Here is a 17,688-nt window from a genome sequence, read left to right as displayed (position 1 = left end):
GCACATTCCCCATGACTCCCAGCCTAACATTTTTGCCGTCATTGCTAATTTGCAAGAACGACCAAGGCTAGTCTGGGCAATCCATTCTGGAATAAAAACAGGTAGTGACTGAGAGTCAGGTAGTCCTAGGATCACATCCCGACCAATTTGGTGACTTGGGCAAATTCAAGATTGTTGGCTTCTGCATCTGTAAACCATGAGAATGATATGATATTTACTGCACGGTGCTGTTGATGGGACCTAATAAAATATGCCTTGTAAACTACTTGGCCCATAGCAGGTGTTACATTTTGAGTTCCTGTCTTTTGGGAGATTCCATGGCATAGCAGACTAAATACTTTGCTTGCAAAGTCCGGCTGTGTTGTTGACTAGCTACATGCCTTTGGTCAGCTTTTGATCCTCAAAAGCCTCATTTGGATTGTGGACAAAAGGGTGGTTGTTCGAATGGAGCACTATTTATTATTCCCCAGTGCTATCCCTGGCGTTATCACTAAAGGTCACATGATTTTTAGCTATACCAAAATTTTATGTCTCATATCCTGAAAACAATCTGGAATAATCTATAGATTATCATTTGTATAGAAGTGGCTTTTTAGTCCGTTTTCTATACAGGCATTGTGACCAGTGAGCAGCATTTGCAGGTTAGCTTTTTATTTTATTTATAATCTGAGTGGCTGCCCTTTATAAACGTGTTTACATTCTGAGCTCATACTTTCCCTGTGTAACGTGAGCACTGTCTTCCTCAGGGGTTTTGGATCCACCTCCTCTCTGCCTCAGCTAGGGAGCCTTTTGGATTGTCCTGCCCAGGATGTTTAGAGAGGTCACAGCCTTGGCCTGTGATGCTTCAAAAGGACAGAATGGACTTGGCTTTGTGAAAGTTGAAGAACAGCATAATGTTTGGAGGCAGGACTTCGCTCTTCGGGGAGACCTCCAGAGCCAGGAGGCCTTCCGTCAGCAGTTCAGACAGTTTGGCTACTCGGACTTCACTGGGCCCCGGGAGGCTCTGAACCAACTGCAGAAGCTCTGCCAGCAGTGGCTGAGGCCAGAGGAGCACTCCAAAGAGCAGATCCTGGAGCTGCTGGTGCTGGAGCAGTTCGTGGCCATCCTGCCTCTGGAGCTGCAGGCCTGGGTGCGCGAGCACAGGCCGGGGAATGGAGAGGAGGCCGTGACTCTGCTCGAGGAGCTGGAGAGAGAATTTGATGAACCCAGGCAGCAGGTGAGATGCAAGGTCTCCGTTGGTTTGATCTGTTGTGTTCCTTGTGGTTACTAGGGAGGCCATTCTGAGTAGCCCCGACTCAGCTCTCAGGGAACTTAATCAGTTTCCACCTCTTGGTAAATTAATGACGCACCCGTTAGTTCAAGTCGTGGGGGTCTGTAGTGCTGTTCTTTTTTCCTCTAGACATGGACAGTTTTTTGGTTCTTCCGTCTTGCTCCATTGCTGTAGTTTTTCCCTGTATATCCTCAGTCACAGTACTGGTACTTGTTATTCTAGGACACAGCTCATGGCCAAGAAATGATCTGCAGAGAAATGACACTCATGGGAACACCGAAGTTCCTGAGTAGCCCGCTGCAGTCCTTGGAGAACCGCTGCAGGAGTGAATCCCAGGAGGCCCAGGTTTTCCATGAGAGAGATGAGGCAACCCTACCATTTAGGGTCGAGGATGGAGGTGAGGACTATCAAATGTGCCAAGGCTTACTTTCTTTTTGTTTTTGTTTTTTGAGACATGGTTTCTCTGTGTCTAGCCTGGCTGTCCTGGACTCACTTGTAGACCAGGCTGGTCTCAAACTCGCAGAGTCAATATAATTTTTAACTTGGATTAAGAATAAAAGTCTTGAGATAGCTCAGTGGTTAAGAGCATTGTCTGCTCTTCCAGAGGTCCTGAGTTCAGTTTTCGTACACATGGTGGCTCACAACCATCTATAATGAGATCTGGTGCCCTTTTCTGGCCTGCAGGTGTAATGCAGGCAGAGCACTCATATGTACAAAATGAGTAAATCTTAAAAAAAAAAAGAATAAAGGTCTTTCATGTGAGTTTTTAATACCATATTCCAAGACTAATACTGTTTTTTAAAAATATTTTTGTCACACTAGCAAGGCAGTTTCTCAGAGGGACAACACCGTGTCATAACTAAAGTGTCATAATAACCTGGAAAAGGGAAAGCTTAATATTAGAAATTGCCAGTTGCAAGCCAGATGTTCTGGCAAACACCTGTAATACCAGTGCCAATTTGAAAGGCTCAGAGGTAGGAGGGTTGCATGTTCGAGGCCAGCCTGGACTGCATACAGCAAGGCATTGGCTGTCATGGAGTGTAACTAAAAGCCAGACTCTAGAATGTACACGGCTAAGGTGGAAAGTCCTCAGAACACATATGTAAGAGGTTGCCATGTTTTATCTGCTCCTGCTAGGGCTGAGGTCCCTATCTGTTAGAGAGGGTACCGTCACAGATATGGAGGTAGAAACGTCCTCTGAAATGCTCAGCAGGCTACATTCGGTAGATGCTACCTTTAGGGTGCCAAAAGCCTGCCAGGAAGTTTGACATAGCATGGCATTTGCTAGGAAGCTGCCAAGGAGGACAGTTTCTCTGAAATTTACTGGGCTGTGTGTTGTTGAGTATCCTACATGCTGTAAGAATGAACAGAAAAGTCCCTTCCACTGTTCTTGCAACTCCCTCAACAGATAAGATACATGCGCTAGTGTGATGTCAGGGTTGTAGATAGGACAAGGATGACTTTTAAACAAGGAGGCAATAAACTGAAAATATCCCAGGTGCCAAGAATTGGAGCCAAAAAGGACTATAAGTTATTGGCAACGTCCATCCATATGGACAGTAGCTATGTCATTAGCCTGTCTATTAGCCTGTTCTAACTAACTGTGCTTCTCGTTTCATTTTCACCAAGCAGTCTTGTTCCCCTCTCATGAAGCTACACTGTCTTAAGAGAACGGCTCTTACCTGGTTAGGGCTCTTTCTGCAACCTTGTGTCTTGTTGTTGGTTATGAGATTATGGACAGAAACAAATGATCACACAAAAGCAGGAAGCAGAGACAGCAACTTTGGGGTCAGTCCTTGCAAGAGTTCTTTCTGTGAGAAACATCTTACCCCTTTGAGGGAACTGCAGTGGACCCTGGGATCTCCTAATAGGCCCGCCCTCTTAAGGGCTCCATTAGTTGCTACATACTGGTGACCACGCTCCTAACAGATAAGTCCTAGAGAACAACAGTATCCAAGCCATAACAATGCCTGCATCTTCAGGACAGATGTCTCTATTCCCCCTCCTTTTCTCTCTGTTTTTGGTTTTTGGAGACTTGCTAGATTGCCTTGCCTATCCTGAGCTTGGGTACTCAATATATAGACAAGCCCCATTCCCCTGCCTTCTGAGTGCCCGGATTAAAAGTTGTGTGCCACCAAACCTGGCCCTCTTCTCAGTTTTATGAAGGTCTTGACGATTCACTCTGATTTCCTTTAGATATTACACCATAGGTTGAAGCGCTAGCTCTTAGTACCTTAGGTGTGAGTGTACTTTGTGGACATGAGGTTAAGGGTTCCTTACCTACTGTACCCGCTGTCTTTTGGGGACAGGGGGAAAACCTGTTTTCCTAACTTATGCATCGAAGGTTGTACTTCCTCTGGTCACATCATTTTACTACATGTACTTACTGTATTCTTATTTTGCTTTCAAGACGAGGTCTCATTATGTAGACCAAGCTGGCCTGGAACTCACAGAAATTCACCTGCCTCTGCTTTTTGAGCACTGAGATTAAAGTTGTGCACTACCACGCCTGGCAAGTACACTGTTTTTGTGCCTCTCTTTATCCTCCTTTTTCTTTTCTTTTCTATTTTTTGAGACAGGGCCTTACTGTGTAACCCTGGCTGGCCTGGAACGCGCTATGCAGAAGAGGCTGGCCTCAAACTCCAAGATCTGCCTGTCTTTGTCTCCTGAGTGCTGGGATTTAAGGTGTGTGCCACCACCTAGACCTTTTCTCTAATTTTTAAAGATAAGCACAACCTTGAATAAGTTGTCAATACAATGATTTAACTTTCTGAAATCCAAGTACAGCACAATTTCATTGTTCAGGTCTTATATTTGCTTCTTCGTTCCCCCCCCCCCTGCTCCCCCCACCCCCAAGGAAGGGTTTCTCTGTGTAACAGCCTTGGCTGTCCTTGACTTGCTTTGTAGACCAGGCTGGCCTCGAACTCACAGAGACCTACCTGCCTCTGCCTCTGCCTCTGCCTCCCAAGTGCTGGGACTAAAGGCATGTACCACCATGCCCAGACAGGACTTATATTTGCTGTCTCTAATTTTTCATAAGGAATGGTAGAAAAGGAAACCATCTTGCCCTCAGCTTTTGCCAGGCATTTACTATAATGCTGTGTTGTTTTCAAGGTGTTGTGAGACTTGAATATCTTTTCCAAAGATGAATTAAATGAGTTTACATTATTATTATTATTGGTGGTGGTGGTGGTGGTTGTCTTAGTTGCAACTACAGCTCTGCTCCCAAAACAACAGGCAGGTAATGTGGGGAAAGACCTTTAACTAAAGTGAGCCATCTTTAATCTTGACTACCAAGTGGTAATCCTATAGCTCCCATAACCCTTGAAAGCTCCAGTTTCCTGATCTATAAACTGCATATTTTTAGAGGAATTTTGAAAGAATAAAAATAACAGTTCATATTTTACCCTTAAAATAAGTCAGTTTATATTGACTGTCTCTAGTAGTTCCTGTTTTGAGATAGTAAATATTTAGAAATAAAAGGATGTGCAGTATGATGGCTGGATTTGACCTTTAGGCAGTTGGCTGCATCCATTTTCTTTGGCCCTGTATACTTGTGAGGTGAATTGCTAATACTCCCACCTGACCCAGGATGAGTAAGGACACAGAGTACTTCTTCCTAAATGCTGTTTCTCTACTGCTCATATTTATTTGCTCCATTTGGAACCTGCCAGAATTTGCAGAAGCCTTCTTGCTTTTCCATTTCCTGCCCACCTCCCTTTGCCCAGTACCTATCTCCCAAACACTTTACAGTACATGTGTTCCACTGTTAGATGTACCGCTGATCCACAACTCTTAAGATAGCTTATTCCTAATTATTCTGTATCACCTCGCCTCTTCTCCACTCCCATATTATCTTCCTTTCTGGTTTCTGGCTGGTGTTAACTGTTTGTCACCTCCAAGTAGTTTTCTTGTTTACTACTCAAGGTCTCCAATACTGATATATTTTCTTTGTCCATTTTACTCTGAGTGCTTTTTTTTTTTTTTAAGATTTATTTATTATTTATACAGTATTCTGCCACACATGTGCCTGCCCACCACAAGAAGGCACCAGATCTCATTACAGGTGGTTGTAAGCCACCATGTGGTTGCTGGGAATTGAACTCGGGACCTTCGGAAGAGCAGCTGGTGCTCTTAAACCTCTGAGCCATCTCTCCAGCCCGCGTTCTTTATTAGGAAGCTAATTGTCATTTCCGCTCCCATATCCCTTCTCCAATCCTGGAGATCAAACCCAGGGCCTCATATTTGTAAGCGCCCTGCCACTGGGCTGTATGTCTATCCCTGTTTTTTGTTTATTCTTATCCCTAAAATCTGTATGTTTGCCTGCATGTATATGCACCACCTGCATGCCTGATCCACAGAGGCCAGAGGACGGAGCTGGATCTCTTGGAACTGGAGTTAGGGATGGTTGTGAGCCAACTTATGGTTGCTGGGAACTTAAGTGGGTCCTCTGCAAGATCCGCACTTACCCTTTTCCTTTGGTTTATTTGTAGTGCCTTTCATAACATTTTTTAACATGAAAAAAAAAAATGACACATGGGTTGGAGAGATGGCTCAAAGTTTAAGAGCACTGTCTACTCTTCCAAAGGTCCTGAGTTCAATTCCCAGCAACCACATGGTGGCTCACAACCATCTATAATGAGACCTGGTGCCCTCTTCTGCTCTTCTGGCCTGCAGGTGTAATGCTGGCAGAGTATCGTATAAATAATAAATGAACAACTTTTTTTTTTTTTTTTTTCAAGACAAGAGCTTCTGTGTAGCCTTAACTATCCTGGACTTGCTTTGTAGACCAGGCTGGCCTCGAACTCACAGCAATCTGCCTGCCTCTGCCTCCCAAGTGCTGGGATTAAAGATGTGCGCCACCAACGTCTGGCAAATAAACCAAAAAAGAAAAAAACTGACACATCCTATTCACATTTTTAGATAACAAGATGATGATGATGACTGACAAAGTATTGACAGCAAAGCAAGAAATTAGTGAATGTGTTGCATCAGTGGCCATGGCATCTCCAGGAAGACTTCCTAGAGAAACTTCTCCAGTACAGACAATTGAACAAACTATGGGATGTCTGGACAACAGTGAGAAGCAAAGAGGAAGTGATGATACAAGCAACAATATGAGCCAGCTTTCTTCCCAGGAAAGCTATTTAAGTTTGGCAGCCTGTAACAAAACCCCTACAGAACAGAACATCTTTGAGTGTAATGGAAGTGAAGGAATTCTTAGTCTAAACTTACACGGTACTACATGGCCCAGAACTCACACAGGGAAACTGCTCTATGAGTGCGTGGATTGTGGGAAAGCTTTTTGCCATAGGTCAAAGCTGATCAGACATCAGAGAAGTCATACTGGGGAGAGACCTTACGCATGTAAAGAATGTGGAAAAGCCTTTGGTTTCAGGACAGACCTTGTTAGACATCAGAGAATCCACAGTGGTGAAAAGCCCTATAAGTGTTGTGACTGTGGAAAAGCTTTCAGGGGCAGCTCAGGGCTCATCAGGCATAGGAGAATTCATACGGGAGAGAAGCCTTACGGCTGTGATAAATGTGGGAAAGCCTTCAGCCAGAGCTCTACTCTTATTCAGCATAAGAAGATCCACAGTGGAGACAAAGCCTGTGAGTGTACTGAATGTGGTAAGGCTTTTAGGAGAAGGTCTGTTCTCTCGGAACATCAAAGAATCCATACTGGAGAGAAGCCTTATGGGTGTAATGAATGTGAAAAATCCTTTAATCAAAGCTCAGCCCTCACCCAGCACCAAAGAACGCACTCTGGAGAGAAGCCTTATGAATGTAATGAATGTGGGAAAATATTTAGGCACAGGCCAGGCCTTATGCAGCATCAAAGAACACATACCAGAGTTCAACTCTCCGGGTAAGTGGTTGTGTCATTGTGAAATGCAAGGAATTCACTCTGAAGGTAAGTCTCCACAGAAGACAGAAGCATCCAGGCAGCGGGACTGTTGTCTTTCCAGCCCAGTTCTGTAGGAGATCAACCCAAAATGCTTGCATATTGTGAGAAGACTTTTACCAGATCTATTTTTAGAATAGTATTTTCTAAAAACAAAAAGACTGACCCATTTTTGGATGAGGATTCTCACCAATATGCTCATCATCCCATTCTCCACTCCAGATAGAGCTGACACTGAGAACAGAGGCAGAGGTTACAGCACATGCGTGGAATGGTAAGGAAAGAATCTGGAGCCATTCCTCTGTCATGACCCCACATTCCTGCTGGAGTTGTCTTTGACTTTGAACCAACCTAGTTCAGAAGCCAGGTTTGTTTCTTTTCCTTTTCGTAATAGCCTGGGTTGGAAACCTGTTTCAGATCACAAGTAATCCAGAAGTGTTCAGAATTAGTGTGGTAAAAAACAAAACTTGTTTTTCTACTGTATAGTCATGCATGTATACTAAGGTAAAGTGCATTGTGAGCTGAAGGACAGGCGTCTGCAGAGGCTCCCTCAGTATTAGGTTTGCCACTTGAGGGAAATACACATTGAGTCAGTCCTTCAGAGTCTCCAAACTCTTCCTTGATTTAAATGTGCAGTTTTAATTAACCCACAGTTGCTGAGGGTAGTTTCTACCTAGGAGGAGGTCCTATTTTTGAAGACTTGGTAATAATAGCTATTGTAAATAGGAGAGGGAAAGCTGGATATAGTTCTCATTTCCTAAAGCTGTGCAATTATAATTTAAGAGCTAACATAAACGGACCATTCAAGTGGACACTGAAATGCCTTTTCTTATAGGTGACAAGTGAATAATGATTCAACATTTTAAATATCATTTAATCCTTGTTCTAATTGTGAGTGCTGATAAGTATACATCACCTATAACCCAATTATGCATAGCAAAATTAACTTTTGAACTGTTTCCTATTAGTGTTTTCCCCTAATCCTAATATATTTGGTAAAAATCTTCAGTGTAATTTTTGTTAATTTTAACATTCATATGTTCAATGTGCACTGCAACTGCTTAGTGGTATCAGCATGTAATGGGGAGGTTTTGTAATAATACTGAAAATGTAAAGTTTTGCTTTTAAATCATTCAGGTAAATGAACACATGAGTCAAGTTGGGCTGGAGGGTGAGAAAGGTGGAAAAACACACTTATAGTTCCTATTTCCTGGGTCAAATAAACAGCAACAGGAAGCTGTGACAGCCAGACTTTAAGGTTGTTTTTGGAGCATGGGAATAAAAGAGCCTTTCAAATTCATACATACACTAAACCCTCTGAGCTAGCCTCCATCTTCAGTGTCAGGTGCTGAGAAATACCTTTGGAATGACAGTTTTTAAATTATGTGCATATGAATGCAAATGCGTGCAGAGCAAGAAGAGAGCCCCTGGAAGTGGAGTCACAGGAGGTAAGCCAAAGAGCGTCCTGGGAATGGAACTCTGGCCCTCTACAAGAGCAGTGCCTGCTCTTAACCACTGAGCTGTCTCTAGTCCCATGCTTTGAGTAATTTTGAGGCAAGGTTTTATATGAAACCTGGGCTGGCCCAAGAGATGTGACTTTCCTCTTCAGCAGTTCACAAACTCAAGTAGGTTATTAGGTCACTGTCAAATGTCTTAAAAATTCAATCTTCTTGCCCGGCGTGGTAGCTCACGCCTTTAATCCCAGCACTCAGGAGGCAGAGGCAGGCGGATCACTGTGAGTTCGAGGCCAGCCTGGTCTACAAAGCGAGTCCAGGATGGCCAAGGCTACACAGAGAAACCCTGTCTCGAAAAACAAAAAAACAAACAAACAAACAAACAAAAATCAGTCCTCTCAGTTTTAGTTGCAGGCTGATGAGGGAGAAAGAGAGGCTGAAACTGACTTAAGATCCATGTAAGGCAAGTGCTGTGTTACAGACTTTTCAGACTGTTACTGGACCAAGATGAAAAAATACATGGAGGAGAGGGAAGGGCATTAGTTATTTTCTTCCAGAAAGGCCGTTGAAAGACAAAATAACTTCCTTTCAGCTGATGTTGGTGTCCACTCCATTCAATAAAGATTAAACTTTGTAAGATTATCATTTTCAGCTCTGTTAACATGAGAATGTAGTCATGAAATAACGTATTTATGCCTGTTGAATTCATGGAAAAGCACCAAAGATTGAAGTTCTTAACCACTTAAGGGACTTGCTTTTCTTACCCATAAACCTTCAAGCACTCAGCTACTTGCATGGGACTTAGAGGGGACTCTTCTAATATTATGAACTGTGTAGTGTGCATCGCCTTCATCAGCACTGGAAGACCAGGAAAGCCTGTTAAGACTTATGACAGGGTTGACATAGAAAGCAAGTGCTAATGTTCACAACTATTTTGGGATTCTGTTCCCTACTGACCTCACCCAGGGCTGGGGATCCAGGGGCTAACCCTAGAGCCTTAGACATGGTAAGTGTATGCTTTACAACTGAACTGAATTCTCCAGCCCCTTCCTCTCTGAAGCAGTATTGGGTTTGTAGTAAAACTTGAAATACAAAAACGTGTGTTGCCTGTGACTTTACCACCCAGAAGAAACAGTGTAACATCTTGACATTGCATGCTTCCCTTGCTCTTAATGTATAATGTGTCTTACATGGGATCATGTAGTATGTGCCGTGTATTTACTGTATCATGAATGTTTAACATGTCTTAACAGCTTGTAAGGCTGCATATTCATAGTTTCTTAAGTACATTTCTGAGTAGAATTTTCAAAGTCAAAGGCAGTGCTTAAGGCTTCTGGTATCGGCTGCCAGAGATATGTATTCACATCCACCAGCAGCAAGAGAGTCCTAATTTGTTCAAATCCTTGTTAATTTTATATGGAAAATAAATATTACCTTCACTCCAATATGATTGTACCTGGGAAGACAGGACATGTACGTATTATTCACTGGCACTTCTGTGATTTGCTTAAATGTTCATGCAACTTTTTTATGGATAGTATAAAGGGCTTTCATAATAGGTTTCTGAATTCAAATTCTGATCTATTAGCTATGATTGCCTCCATTTCCTACGTACAACATATGATCTGTACCAATGGCTGGTACATATACAAAACCCTTGGCTAATACGTGTTACATTTCCTTCTGCTCTGTGTACGAGCTCCAGAGTATTTCCCTTTGTAACATTATCCTCCTTAACATCTACATTAGGCATTGAGCTCATTACTTTTATTGGTTAGTACATACTCACCTATAAATGTCCCAGACAGTATCCTCATAAAAATTATTTTTCTGTTTCTACATAGATTTGAGTTTGGTAAGGTATTATTCCTCTAAATGTTAGGTCTTTAAGTTGACTTTTTCTTCCCAGTATTTTTGAGTTGGGGTCCCATTATGTAGTTAAAATTGGCCAGGAATGCTTCTTGCTTTAGTCTCACTGTCCAGAGTGAGGGATGAGCCGGGCGTGGTGGCTCACGCCTTTAATCCCAGCACTCAGGAGGCAGAAGCAGGCAGACCGTTGTAAGTTCGAGGCCAGCCTGGTCTACAAAGTGAGTCCAGGGTAGCCAAGGCTACAGAGAAACCCTGTCTCGAAAAAACAAACAAAAAACCAAAAAACAGAGTACAGGGATGACAAGGCTTCTTGAGTTGATCAACTTTTCACTGTGCACCGTGCACCAGCTTTAGGACACTCCCTCCTGATCGCTCCCTCAGAAGAGGGAAGTCCCAACTAACAATAATTCTACTTTCTCTTGTCACTTCTCCAGCATTGTCCTTACATTTCTCAAGATACTGCTAAATATTGCTGGCATAAGACAAAAAATATGTGTGAAGAATTTGGAGAATACCCAAAGACCCAGAAACTGACCATTTTTGAGCACCTGAGAGTACAGGCAGGTGTGCTCAGATGGAGAAATAGAAGATGCTAGGGCATCTTCTAACACAACCACTCCAGTACGCTAAAGAACCCAGAGGGTCTGTATCTAGGCTGTTCTATCTATTCCACTCCTGCCACTCTCTCTGTAGAAATTTAAGGGTTGTCTCAGCTTGTACCAGGAAAAACTTACTAGCCTAGCCTTTTCCAAGTAGGCCACACTCATCAAGACAAAGGTCTTCATGGTGCTGTGAGCAAGGACTCCAGGTTTTTATCTATTGATAGAAACTTCTTCCTAGGCTCCCATGCAGGGCTTGGTGTGGCCGCAGTCCTGCTCCTCACATGTGATGGAGCTCTGAACTCAGGAGGCAATGTTCCATGCTTTCTTTTTGGCATTAAACAAAGAAGCACTCCCTTTACTGTTACCTGGCCTTCCTTCCTGGTTAACTCCTGAGTCTTCATAGCATTCCAATGTCCTTTATCCAAGTTCTTGAACAAGGAAATGAGAAAAGTGCTGGGAAGTGCTTAAGAAGCACTCTTTAAAAAGTCATAATAGACTGACCACACTAAAGTGTAATTACCTAAGTGGTAATGGCCATTAGACTGTAGGGATTATCTTTTTTTTTTTTTTTTTTTTCTCTCTCTTTCTCTCGTATTCCTGGTCCCTGGCCCAAAACAGGTATTACAAAAAAAAAAAAAAAAAAAAATACCATAGCACTGACTACTTCACATGCTTAGCATATGAAACCCTAAGTTCAGTTTCCAGCACAGGCTTGAGTTGAGGAGGTAGAACAGATGGGGCGCTCTACTTGTATAAATTAATTGGTATATTGTTTGGGGCCTATCTTGGGATCAACAAATCATCAGTGAACCTATTTTCTCACTTATTTTGTTGACTGGCTACTGCTGAGTAAAACTTCCAAGTTCCTTAAGCAGTTTCTCATGCCATCCATACTATCTCACAAACCTGGGACACCAACAAACGGATATAATAACAGGCAGAATGAAGCCTTTTCCAGTGACATTCTCATATGAAATAAGGCCTAATGTTAAGAGCAAAGCTTGAAGTAAAGGCCATATAGCTTTTTCCAGTAAATCACATGAAGTTTCAAAGAAAATCTGCATTAGTATTGGGAAGTGCTGCACAAACAAAGTTAGACTGACCAAAGACTGTTTGTTTTTTAAAAAACTACCTTTATGGAATCTTGCTTTGACTACTACAGAAAATATACTGATGTATTTACAAGTCATTGTATTACATTACTTAACAGCGTGGACTCTCTGATGGCGCATCAGTACTGACCTGTGCCTAAAAGCCTTCCCACATTCATTACATATGTACGCTTCATCCCCAGAATGGGTTCTCTGGTGCTGAACAAGGGCTGAGCTCCGTTTGAAGGTTTTGCCACAGTCATTACACTGATACGGCTCCTCTCCACTGTGAATTCTCTGATGTCTTATGAGGTTCGAATTGAGACTGAAGGCTTTCCCACACTCATGACACTCATAGGGTTTCTCTCCACTGTGTATCCTCTGATGCGTAATCAGCTCTGAGCTCTGCTTGAAAGCTTTTCCACACTCACTACATTCGTAGGGTCTCTCTCCTGTATGAATTCGCTGGTGTCTAATAAGCTTTGAGCTCTGACTAAAGGTTTTTCCACATTCATTACACTCATAGGGTTTCTCACCAGTGTGAATTCTTTGATGTATAATTAGGTAAGAACTTTGACTGAATGCTTTGCCACACTCATTGCATCTACAAGCCTTCTCACCTGTATGGATTTTCCGGTGTCTAGTGAGGGCTGAGCTCTGATGGAAGGCTTTCCCACATTCATTACATTCGTATGCTTTTTCACCGCTATGGATTTTCTGATGAATAATAAGATATGACCTCAAACTAAAGGCCTTCCCACACTGACTACATTTATAGGGCTTTTCTCCAGTATGGATTCTCTGGTGTTGTGTGAGAGAGAAATGCTGCTTAAAGCTGTGTCCACAGACATCACACCTGTAAGGTCGGTCTTCTGTAGAGACTTTCTGACAGGTTACCGAGTTTGTACTTAGAATTAAGCATCTCTGAGACTCATCATGATGGTCTCTCTTTGCTAAGGATTTGTGCGTGAAGATCACTTGACTGAAACTGCCCCCGTGGAGAGGGGAACTTGTTTGCTGCCACTCTAAGCTGCTTTTGTGCCCACTAACACCTCTAACTGAAGGATCCCAAGACAGTCCCGGTGACAGCTCTTCTGAAATGTCCTCTTCTGCTGTTTTTTCATTGTTCCTAGAATCTGAAACGGTAAAAGCAAAACAAAACAAATAAAATTAGTAAAGCCTCAGAATTCACATTTCTTCAGGGATTCTCAAGTTGTCTTCTTTTTTAAATAGAAAAGAAAGGATTTTGCTATGTTCCAGGGGTTAGCCTGGTACTTCTGGTTTCAAGGGACTTACTTCTCTACCCAGCTTTCCAAGTGGTTGGGATTATAGGTCACCTCCACTATGGTTAGCTTAGTCACTTTGTTTTTGTTTTTTAAGACAGTTTCTCTGTAGCCCTGGCTATCATGGGACTGTTTGTAGACCAGGCTGACCTCAAACTCAAGAGATCTGTCTGCCTCTGCCTCCCAAGTGCTGAGATTAAAGGGGTGTGTACAAAAATGTCAGTTTCCCAGGATCTTTTCTTTCCCAGTGCTGAAGTCTATATCTTCCTTTCTTTTCCTCCTTTTAACACTTCAACTGATCAACTGTTCACTATTTCTTTTCTATTATTTTTAACCTCTTTCTGACTTCCTGTAATAGTTAGTATTGAATTATCCACCGTACACAATCTAGGATCACCTGGAAAGAATGTCTAGTGAGACTATCTATATCAGGTTGTAGTGTGTGTGTGTGTCTATGAGCTATCTTGATTATGTTAACTGATGTGAGAAGGCCCATCCCACTGTGGACTGGATCATTTCTGGACATGGGTCCTGGACTAGGCATGCGTGTATTCATGCTTTCCCTGTTCTTGACTGTCGATGTGACTAGCTGCTTCAAGTTCTTGCAGTCTTGACTGCCCTTCAATGTTGCGATATAATCTGGAATCATGAGGTAAATCAAACTGTTTCCCACCTAAGTTGCATTTGCAACTTAGCATTTTAGTATTATTAGTATTGCAACTTGGGTATTTTATGAGAGAAACTGAAAACTAAGACAGTCCCACTTAGCAACTTAAGCTCAAGTCTCCTGTCCCTTCTTAAAAACCAGGTTCCTTGCCTGTGTATCTGCTGCTGAGAAGCCTCACTGACATTCACAGGACAGTGTCCTGAAAGGGTCTGCCCAGCGTCATTCCCATTCCGCAGTCTGGTTTCTAGTGTTCCTTCTTCTTGAACTCAGGCACTGCTATTGATAGCAGTCTTGCCAAGGTCACCGGTTTTGTGACTGTTACAATGGAATGGGCACTTTGGGATCTTAGCTTTCCTGTAGCATGATACTGAGAGCCACACCTCCCATTAGTCTATTTGTCTTCTTGAGACAGGGTTTCACTCTGCAGTCCAAACTCAGGGCAATCCTACAGCCACCCAAAGGTGAAATTAAAAATGTGACACACTACATGTGACTCTCTTTCTCTACCTGGTTTTTGTTGTTTTGTTATTTTTATTTATTTTTAGCTTTTCTTTTTAGAATTTAGGGCTTGTACCTAAGGAAAAAAAAAACCATATTCCCTCAGAGTCTGCTCTGGATTTTATGTATCCTCACTGTTGACACTCTCTACCCTAGATTTCAATTACTACTTAATATTTAAGCTCATGTCTTCTCTGGTCTCCCATTCTGCCTTGAGCTCTAGACTGTCATATTGGATTTTTGCTTGTATTTGTACCCAAATGCCCCATATCAAAAAACATCAGAGTTTTTCTTTTGCATTAACAGTACCATTACTAGCTGAGTTGTTCAAGACTAATACTTACCATGTTCAGAGTTTTCTTTCGTGATCTGCTTTTGACGCTAATACAATGCACTTTCAATGCTGAGGAACAGGATTCGGCTTCATTCTCTATGCCCCAGAGTAACACAGGTTTCCTCACTTACTGTGGCCACTTGGATTCCAAGTCTCTAAAAAGCCTCTAGTCTTGCCTTTCTCAAATCATTTTCATACTCTGCAGTTGAGTTCTAACAATACCATTATCCTTCAGCTGTACCCATTACGGGTAGGACATGAGTTCGTGTGCATAAAGGCTTTAACATCTTGTGCCTCGTTTCCTTCTTTAGTTTTTCTTTCATTATTCCTTCCCTGTCAAACTGAAGTGCCTATAGTTTCCATAATGATTTGTATTCTCTCACCTTAATGGCTTTGCACTACCTATCTATCCAGCTTTCTCCTGTTCCTGGTTCAAATTATAGCTTAGGTGTTTCTTCCTCCAGGAAGTATTCCTTGAATACTTCTTTTATTTTTCAGATTTACTGTTTCGTGTGTATGGCTATTTTGTCTACAAGTATGTTATGCATCATGTGCACACATGGTACCGGAGGAGGTCAGTAAAGGGTGTTACCTTTGGTACCATGTGGGTGCTAGAATTGAACCCAGGTGCACTGCAAGAGCAACAAATGTTCTTAACCATTGAGCCAACTTTCCAGCCCTCCTTAAATCTCATATTGGGCTTGGTGTCATTTTACATGCTGCTACAGTGCCCACAGAGAGCCTACTTGTATTCCATAATTTACTGCACTGGGATGCATCTGCTTTTCTATGAACCACTAAGTGACGGTCTGAAAGGTACTTGAAGATGGAAACTCAGTATCTACCACCATATTAGGCAGTTTCAGCAGAGTCAAAGACAGGGCAACTCATAAAGGAAGGGTGACGACAAGTCAGGAGCATCACTGAATATAAAGCTGCTACAGGGAGCACTGCTGGCTTTAAGACAAGTGATGTTCCCATGCCGCAAGTTATAAATGCATGTCTGCATGTTCAGAGGCCTAGCTTACATAAACGTGAAGGTAAGTTTTTATTCCTACCACTTTTAGCAGAAAGGCAAGATTTCCAGGATTTCAGCTGTGTCTTCAAAGGCCGGGCTTGGATGCTTGTTACATCTTGGGAAGTTTTGAGATATGTCAAATCTTTCCATGACACTGATGGTCCTTGTGGACTATCTGGGACCTGAAACCAGTAAAATGTAATTAGTAAAATCCAAACAGGTTAATGAGGCCACTGCCACAGGTGAAGGATGGGGGAGGGAAGGGGTAGGGACAAGCATGTGCTACAAGTCTATCTAGGTTGACTTCTTCAGAGCCATTTTAACCAGGTGAGACACTCTAAGCTGCAGATTTCTTTCCCCATAGCAGGTCATGTTTCTATTCCCACCTGCTGCCCCGGATCATCAAACTCTTTCTCCAAGTCCTCCAGCAGAGCCACAGCCTCCTCGCCGCTGCTTGGAGCGTGCTGCTGCAGCCACAGCTTCAGCTCCTCAGGTAGGATGCTCAGGAACTGCTCCAGCACCAGCAGCTCCAGGATCTGCTCCTTGGTGTGCGCCTCCGGCATCAGCCACTGATGGCAGAGCTCCTGCAGCCGGCCCAGAGCCTCTCGGGGCCCAGGCGTCTCATGGTAGCAAAACTGCCTGAACTGCCGGCGGAACAGCTCTTGGCAAGATTGGGCACTCCCGCTCTGCTTACATTTCTGACTCCAAGAAAAGCTGCTATCTTCTATTTTCACTAGTATTAAATCTTCTTGATGATCCTGAGGTTTTAAAGTTGAAATAGCTCTGGGTTCCATAGCCATTCTGGGCTGAAATAGCTTACAAAAGGCGTAGTACCACGGGGTTTTATGCTTGGGGAGGAGTTTCCCAAGTGACCTCTTCTTTCCTACAAGATAAGAAAGCATATTACAGCATAGGAAAAAAAAAAAGATCTCTAAAACCTTATAACATTGCAAGGAACCAGGTTCAAGGCTAACTAAATTGACAAAGCATTAAGAACCATACCTCCTACTGTCTAGAACTACCACTAATGACAGGAAAACATTTAGAAGTGTAAGAATGCACTATTAGCACAAATCACATAGTGAGCTTATTGCCTCTTTAATTATGTTTCAGTCCTGATTAAACTCATTACTCCGTTTGTAAACCAGAACTTTTCTCAGTGCTGGGAATGAACTCAGGACCTTAAGAATGGTAGGCAAGTGCTCGCTTCGGCAGCACATATACTAAAATTGGAACGATACAGAGAAGATTAGCATGGCCCCTGCGCAAGGATGACACGCAAATTCGTGAAGCGTTCCATATTTTTTGGTGGCACTCAGAGAAAGGACAGCAGGTAGCCAAGAAGAGACTTGATACCCTATGAGAATATATAGGGGGAGGTGATCCCCCTCAGGAACAGTCATAGGGGAGGGGAATAATGGGAAAATGGGGGGGGGAGGAATGGGAGGATACAAGGGATGGGATAAACATTGAGATGTAACAAGAATAAATTAATAAAAAAAAAAAAGAATGGTAGGCAAACACTTTCACTTTGCTACTATGCTGCAGTCTTGCGCCCCCCCATCCCCCCATCTAACAGTGCTGGGGCTTGAACTCGGGTTCTTTGCCACGACAGACAAGCATTCAAGCACACTACCATATGGCTACATCCTCAGGCACAGTAAACCTTTTTTCTTCTTTTGGTTTTTCAAGCCAGG

The 17,688-nt window shown here is 42.8% G+C and overlaps 2 protein-coding genes and 1 non-coding gene across 3 annotated transcripts; 2 read left to right on the top strand and 1 right to left on the bottom strand.

Moving 5' to 3' along the window:
- Positions 1-674: 674 nt before the first annotated feature.
- Zscan30 (zinc finger and SCAN domain containing 30) lies at positions 675-7,599 on the top strand. The gene is made up of 3 exons (XM_051163098.1): positions 675-1,216; positions 1,493-1,636; positions 6,202-7,599. Exons 1-3 carry the CDS (start codon positions 809-811, stop codon positions 7,141-7,143), a joined length of 1,494 nt encoding a protein of 497 aa, XP_051019055.1. The 5' UTR covers positions 675-808; the 3' UTR covers positions 7,144-7,599.
- Positions 7,600-12,253: 4,654 nt separating this feature from the next.
- On the bottom strand, positions 12,254-16,875 carry Znf397 (zinc finger protein 397). Its single transcript, XM_051163092.1, has 3 exons — positions 16,378-16,875; positions 16,032-16,173; positions 12,254-13,327 (listed from the first exon to the last, which is right to left on the bottom strand). The coding sequence occupies exons 1-3, from the start codon at positions 16,789-16,791 to the stop codon at positions 12,300-12,302; spliced, it is 1,584 nt and encodes a 527-aa protein (XP_051019049.1). The 5' UTR covers positions 16,792-16,875; the 3' UTR covers positions 12,254-12,299.
- A 315-nt stretch (positions 16,876-17,190) lies between these two features.
- Positions 17,191-17,297, top strand: LOC127204845 (U6 spliceosomal RNA). Its single transcript, XR_007832533.1, has one exon. It is a non-coding gene; the product is annotated as a U6 spliceosomal RNA (small nuclear RNA).
- The last annotated feature ends 391 nt before the right edge of the window (positions 17,298-17,688 follow it).

The sequence above is a fragment of the Acomys russatus genome, chromosome 20 (genome assembly GCF_903995435.1).
Source record: "Acomys russatus chromosome 20, mAcoRus1.1, whole genome shotgun sequence".
Classification (NCBI taxonomy): domain Eukaryota; kingdom Metazoa; phylum Chordata; class Mammalia; order Rodentia; family Muridae; genus Acomys; species Acomys russatus.
This window is presented reverse-complemented; position numbering and strand designations above follow the sequence as displayed.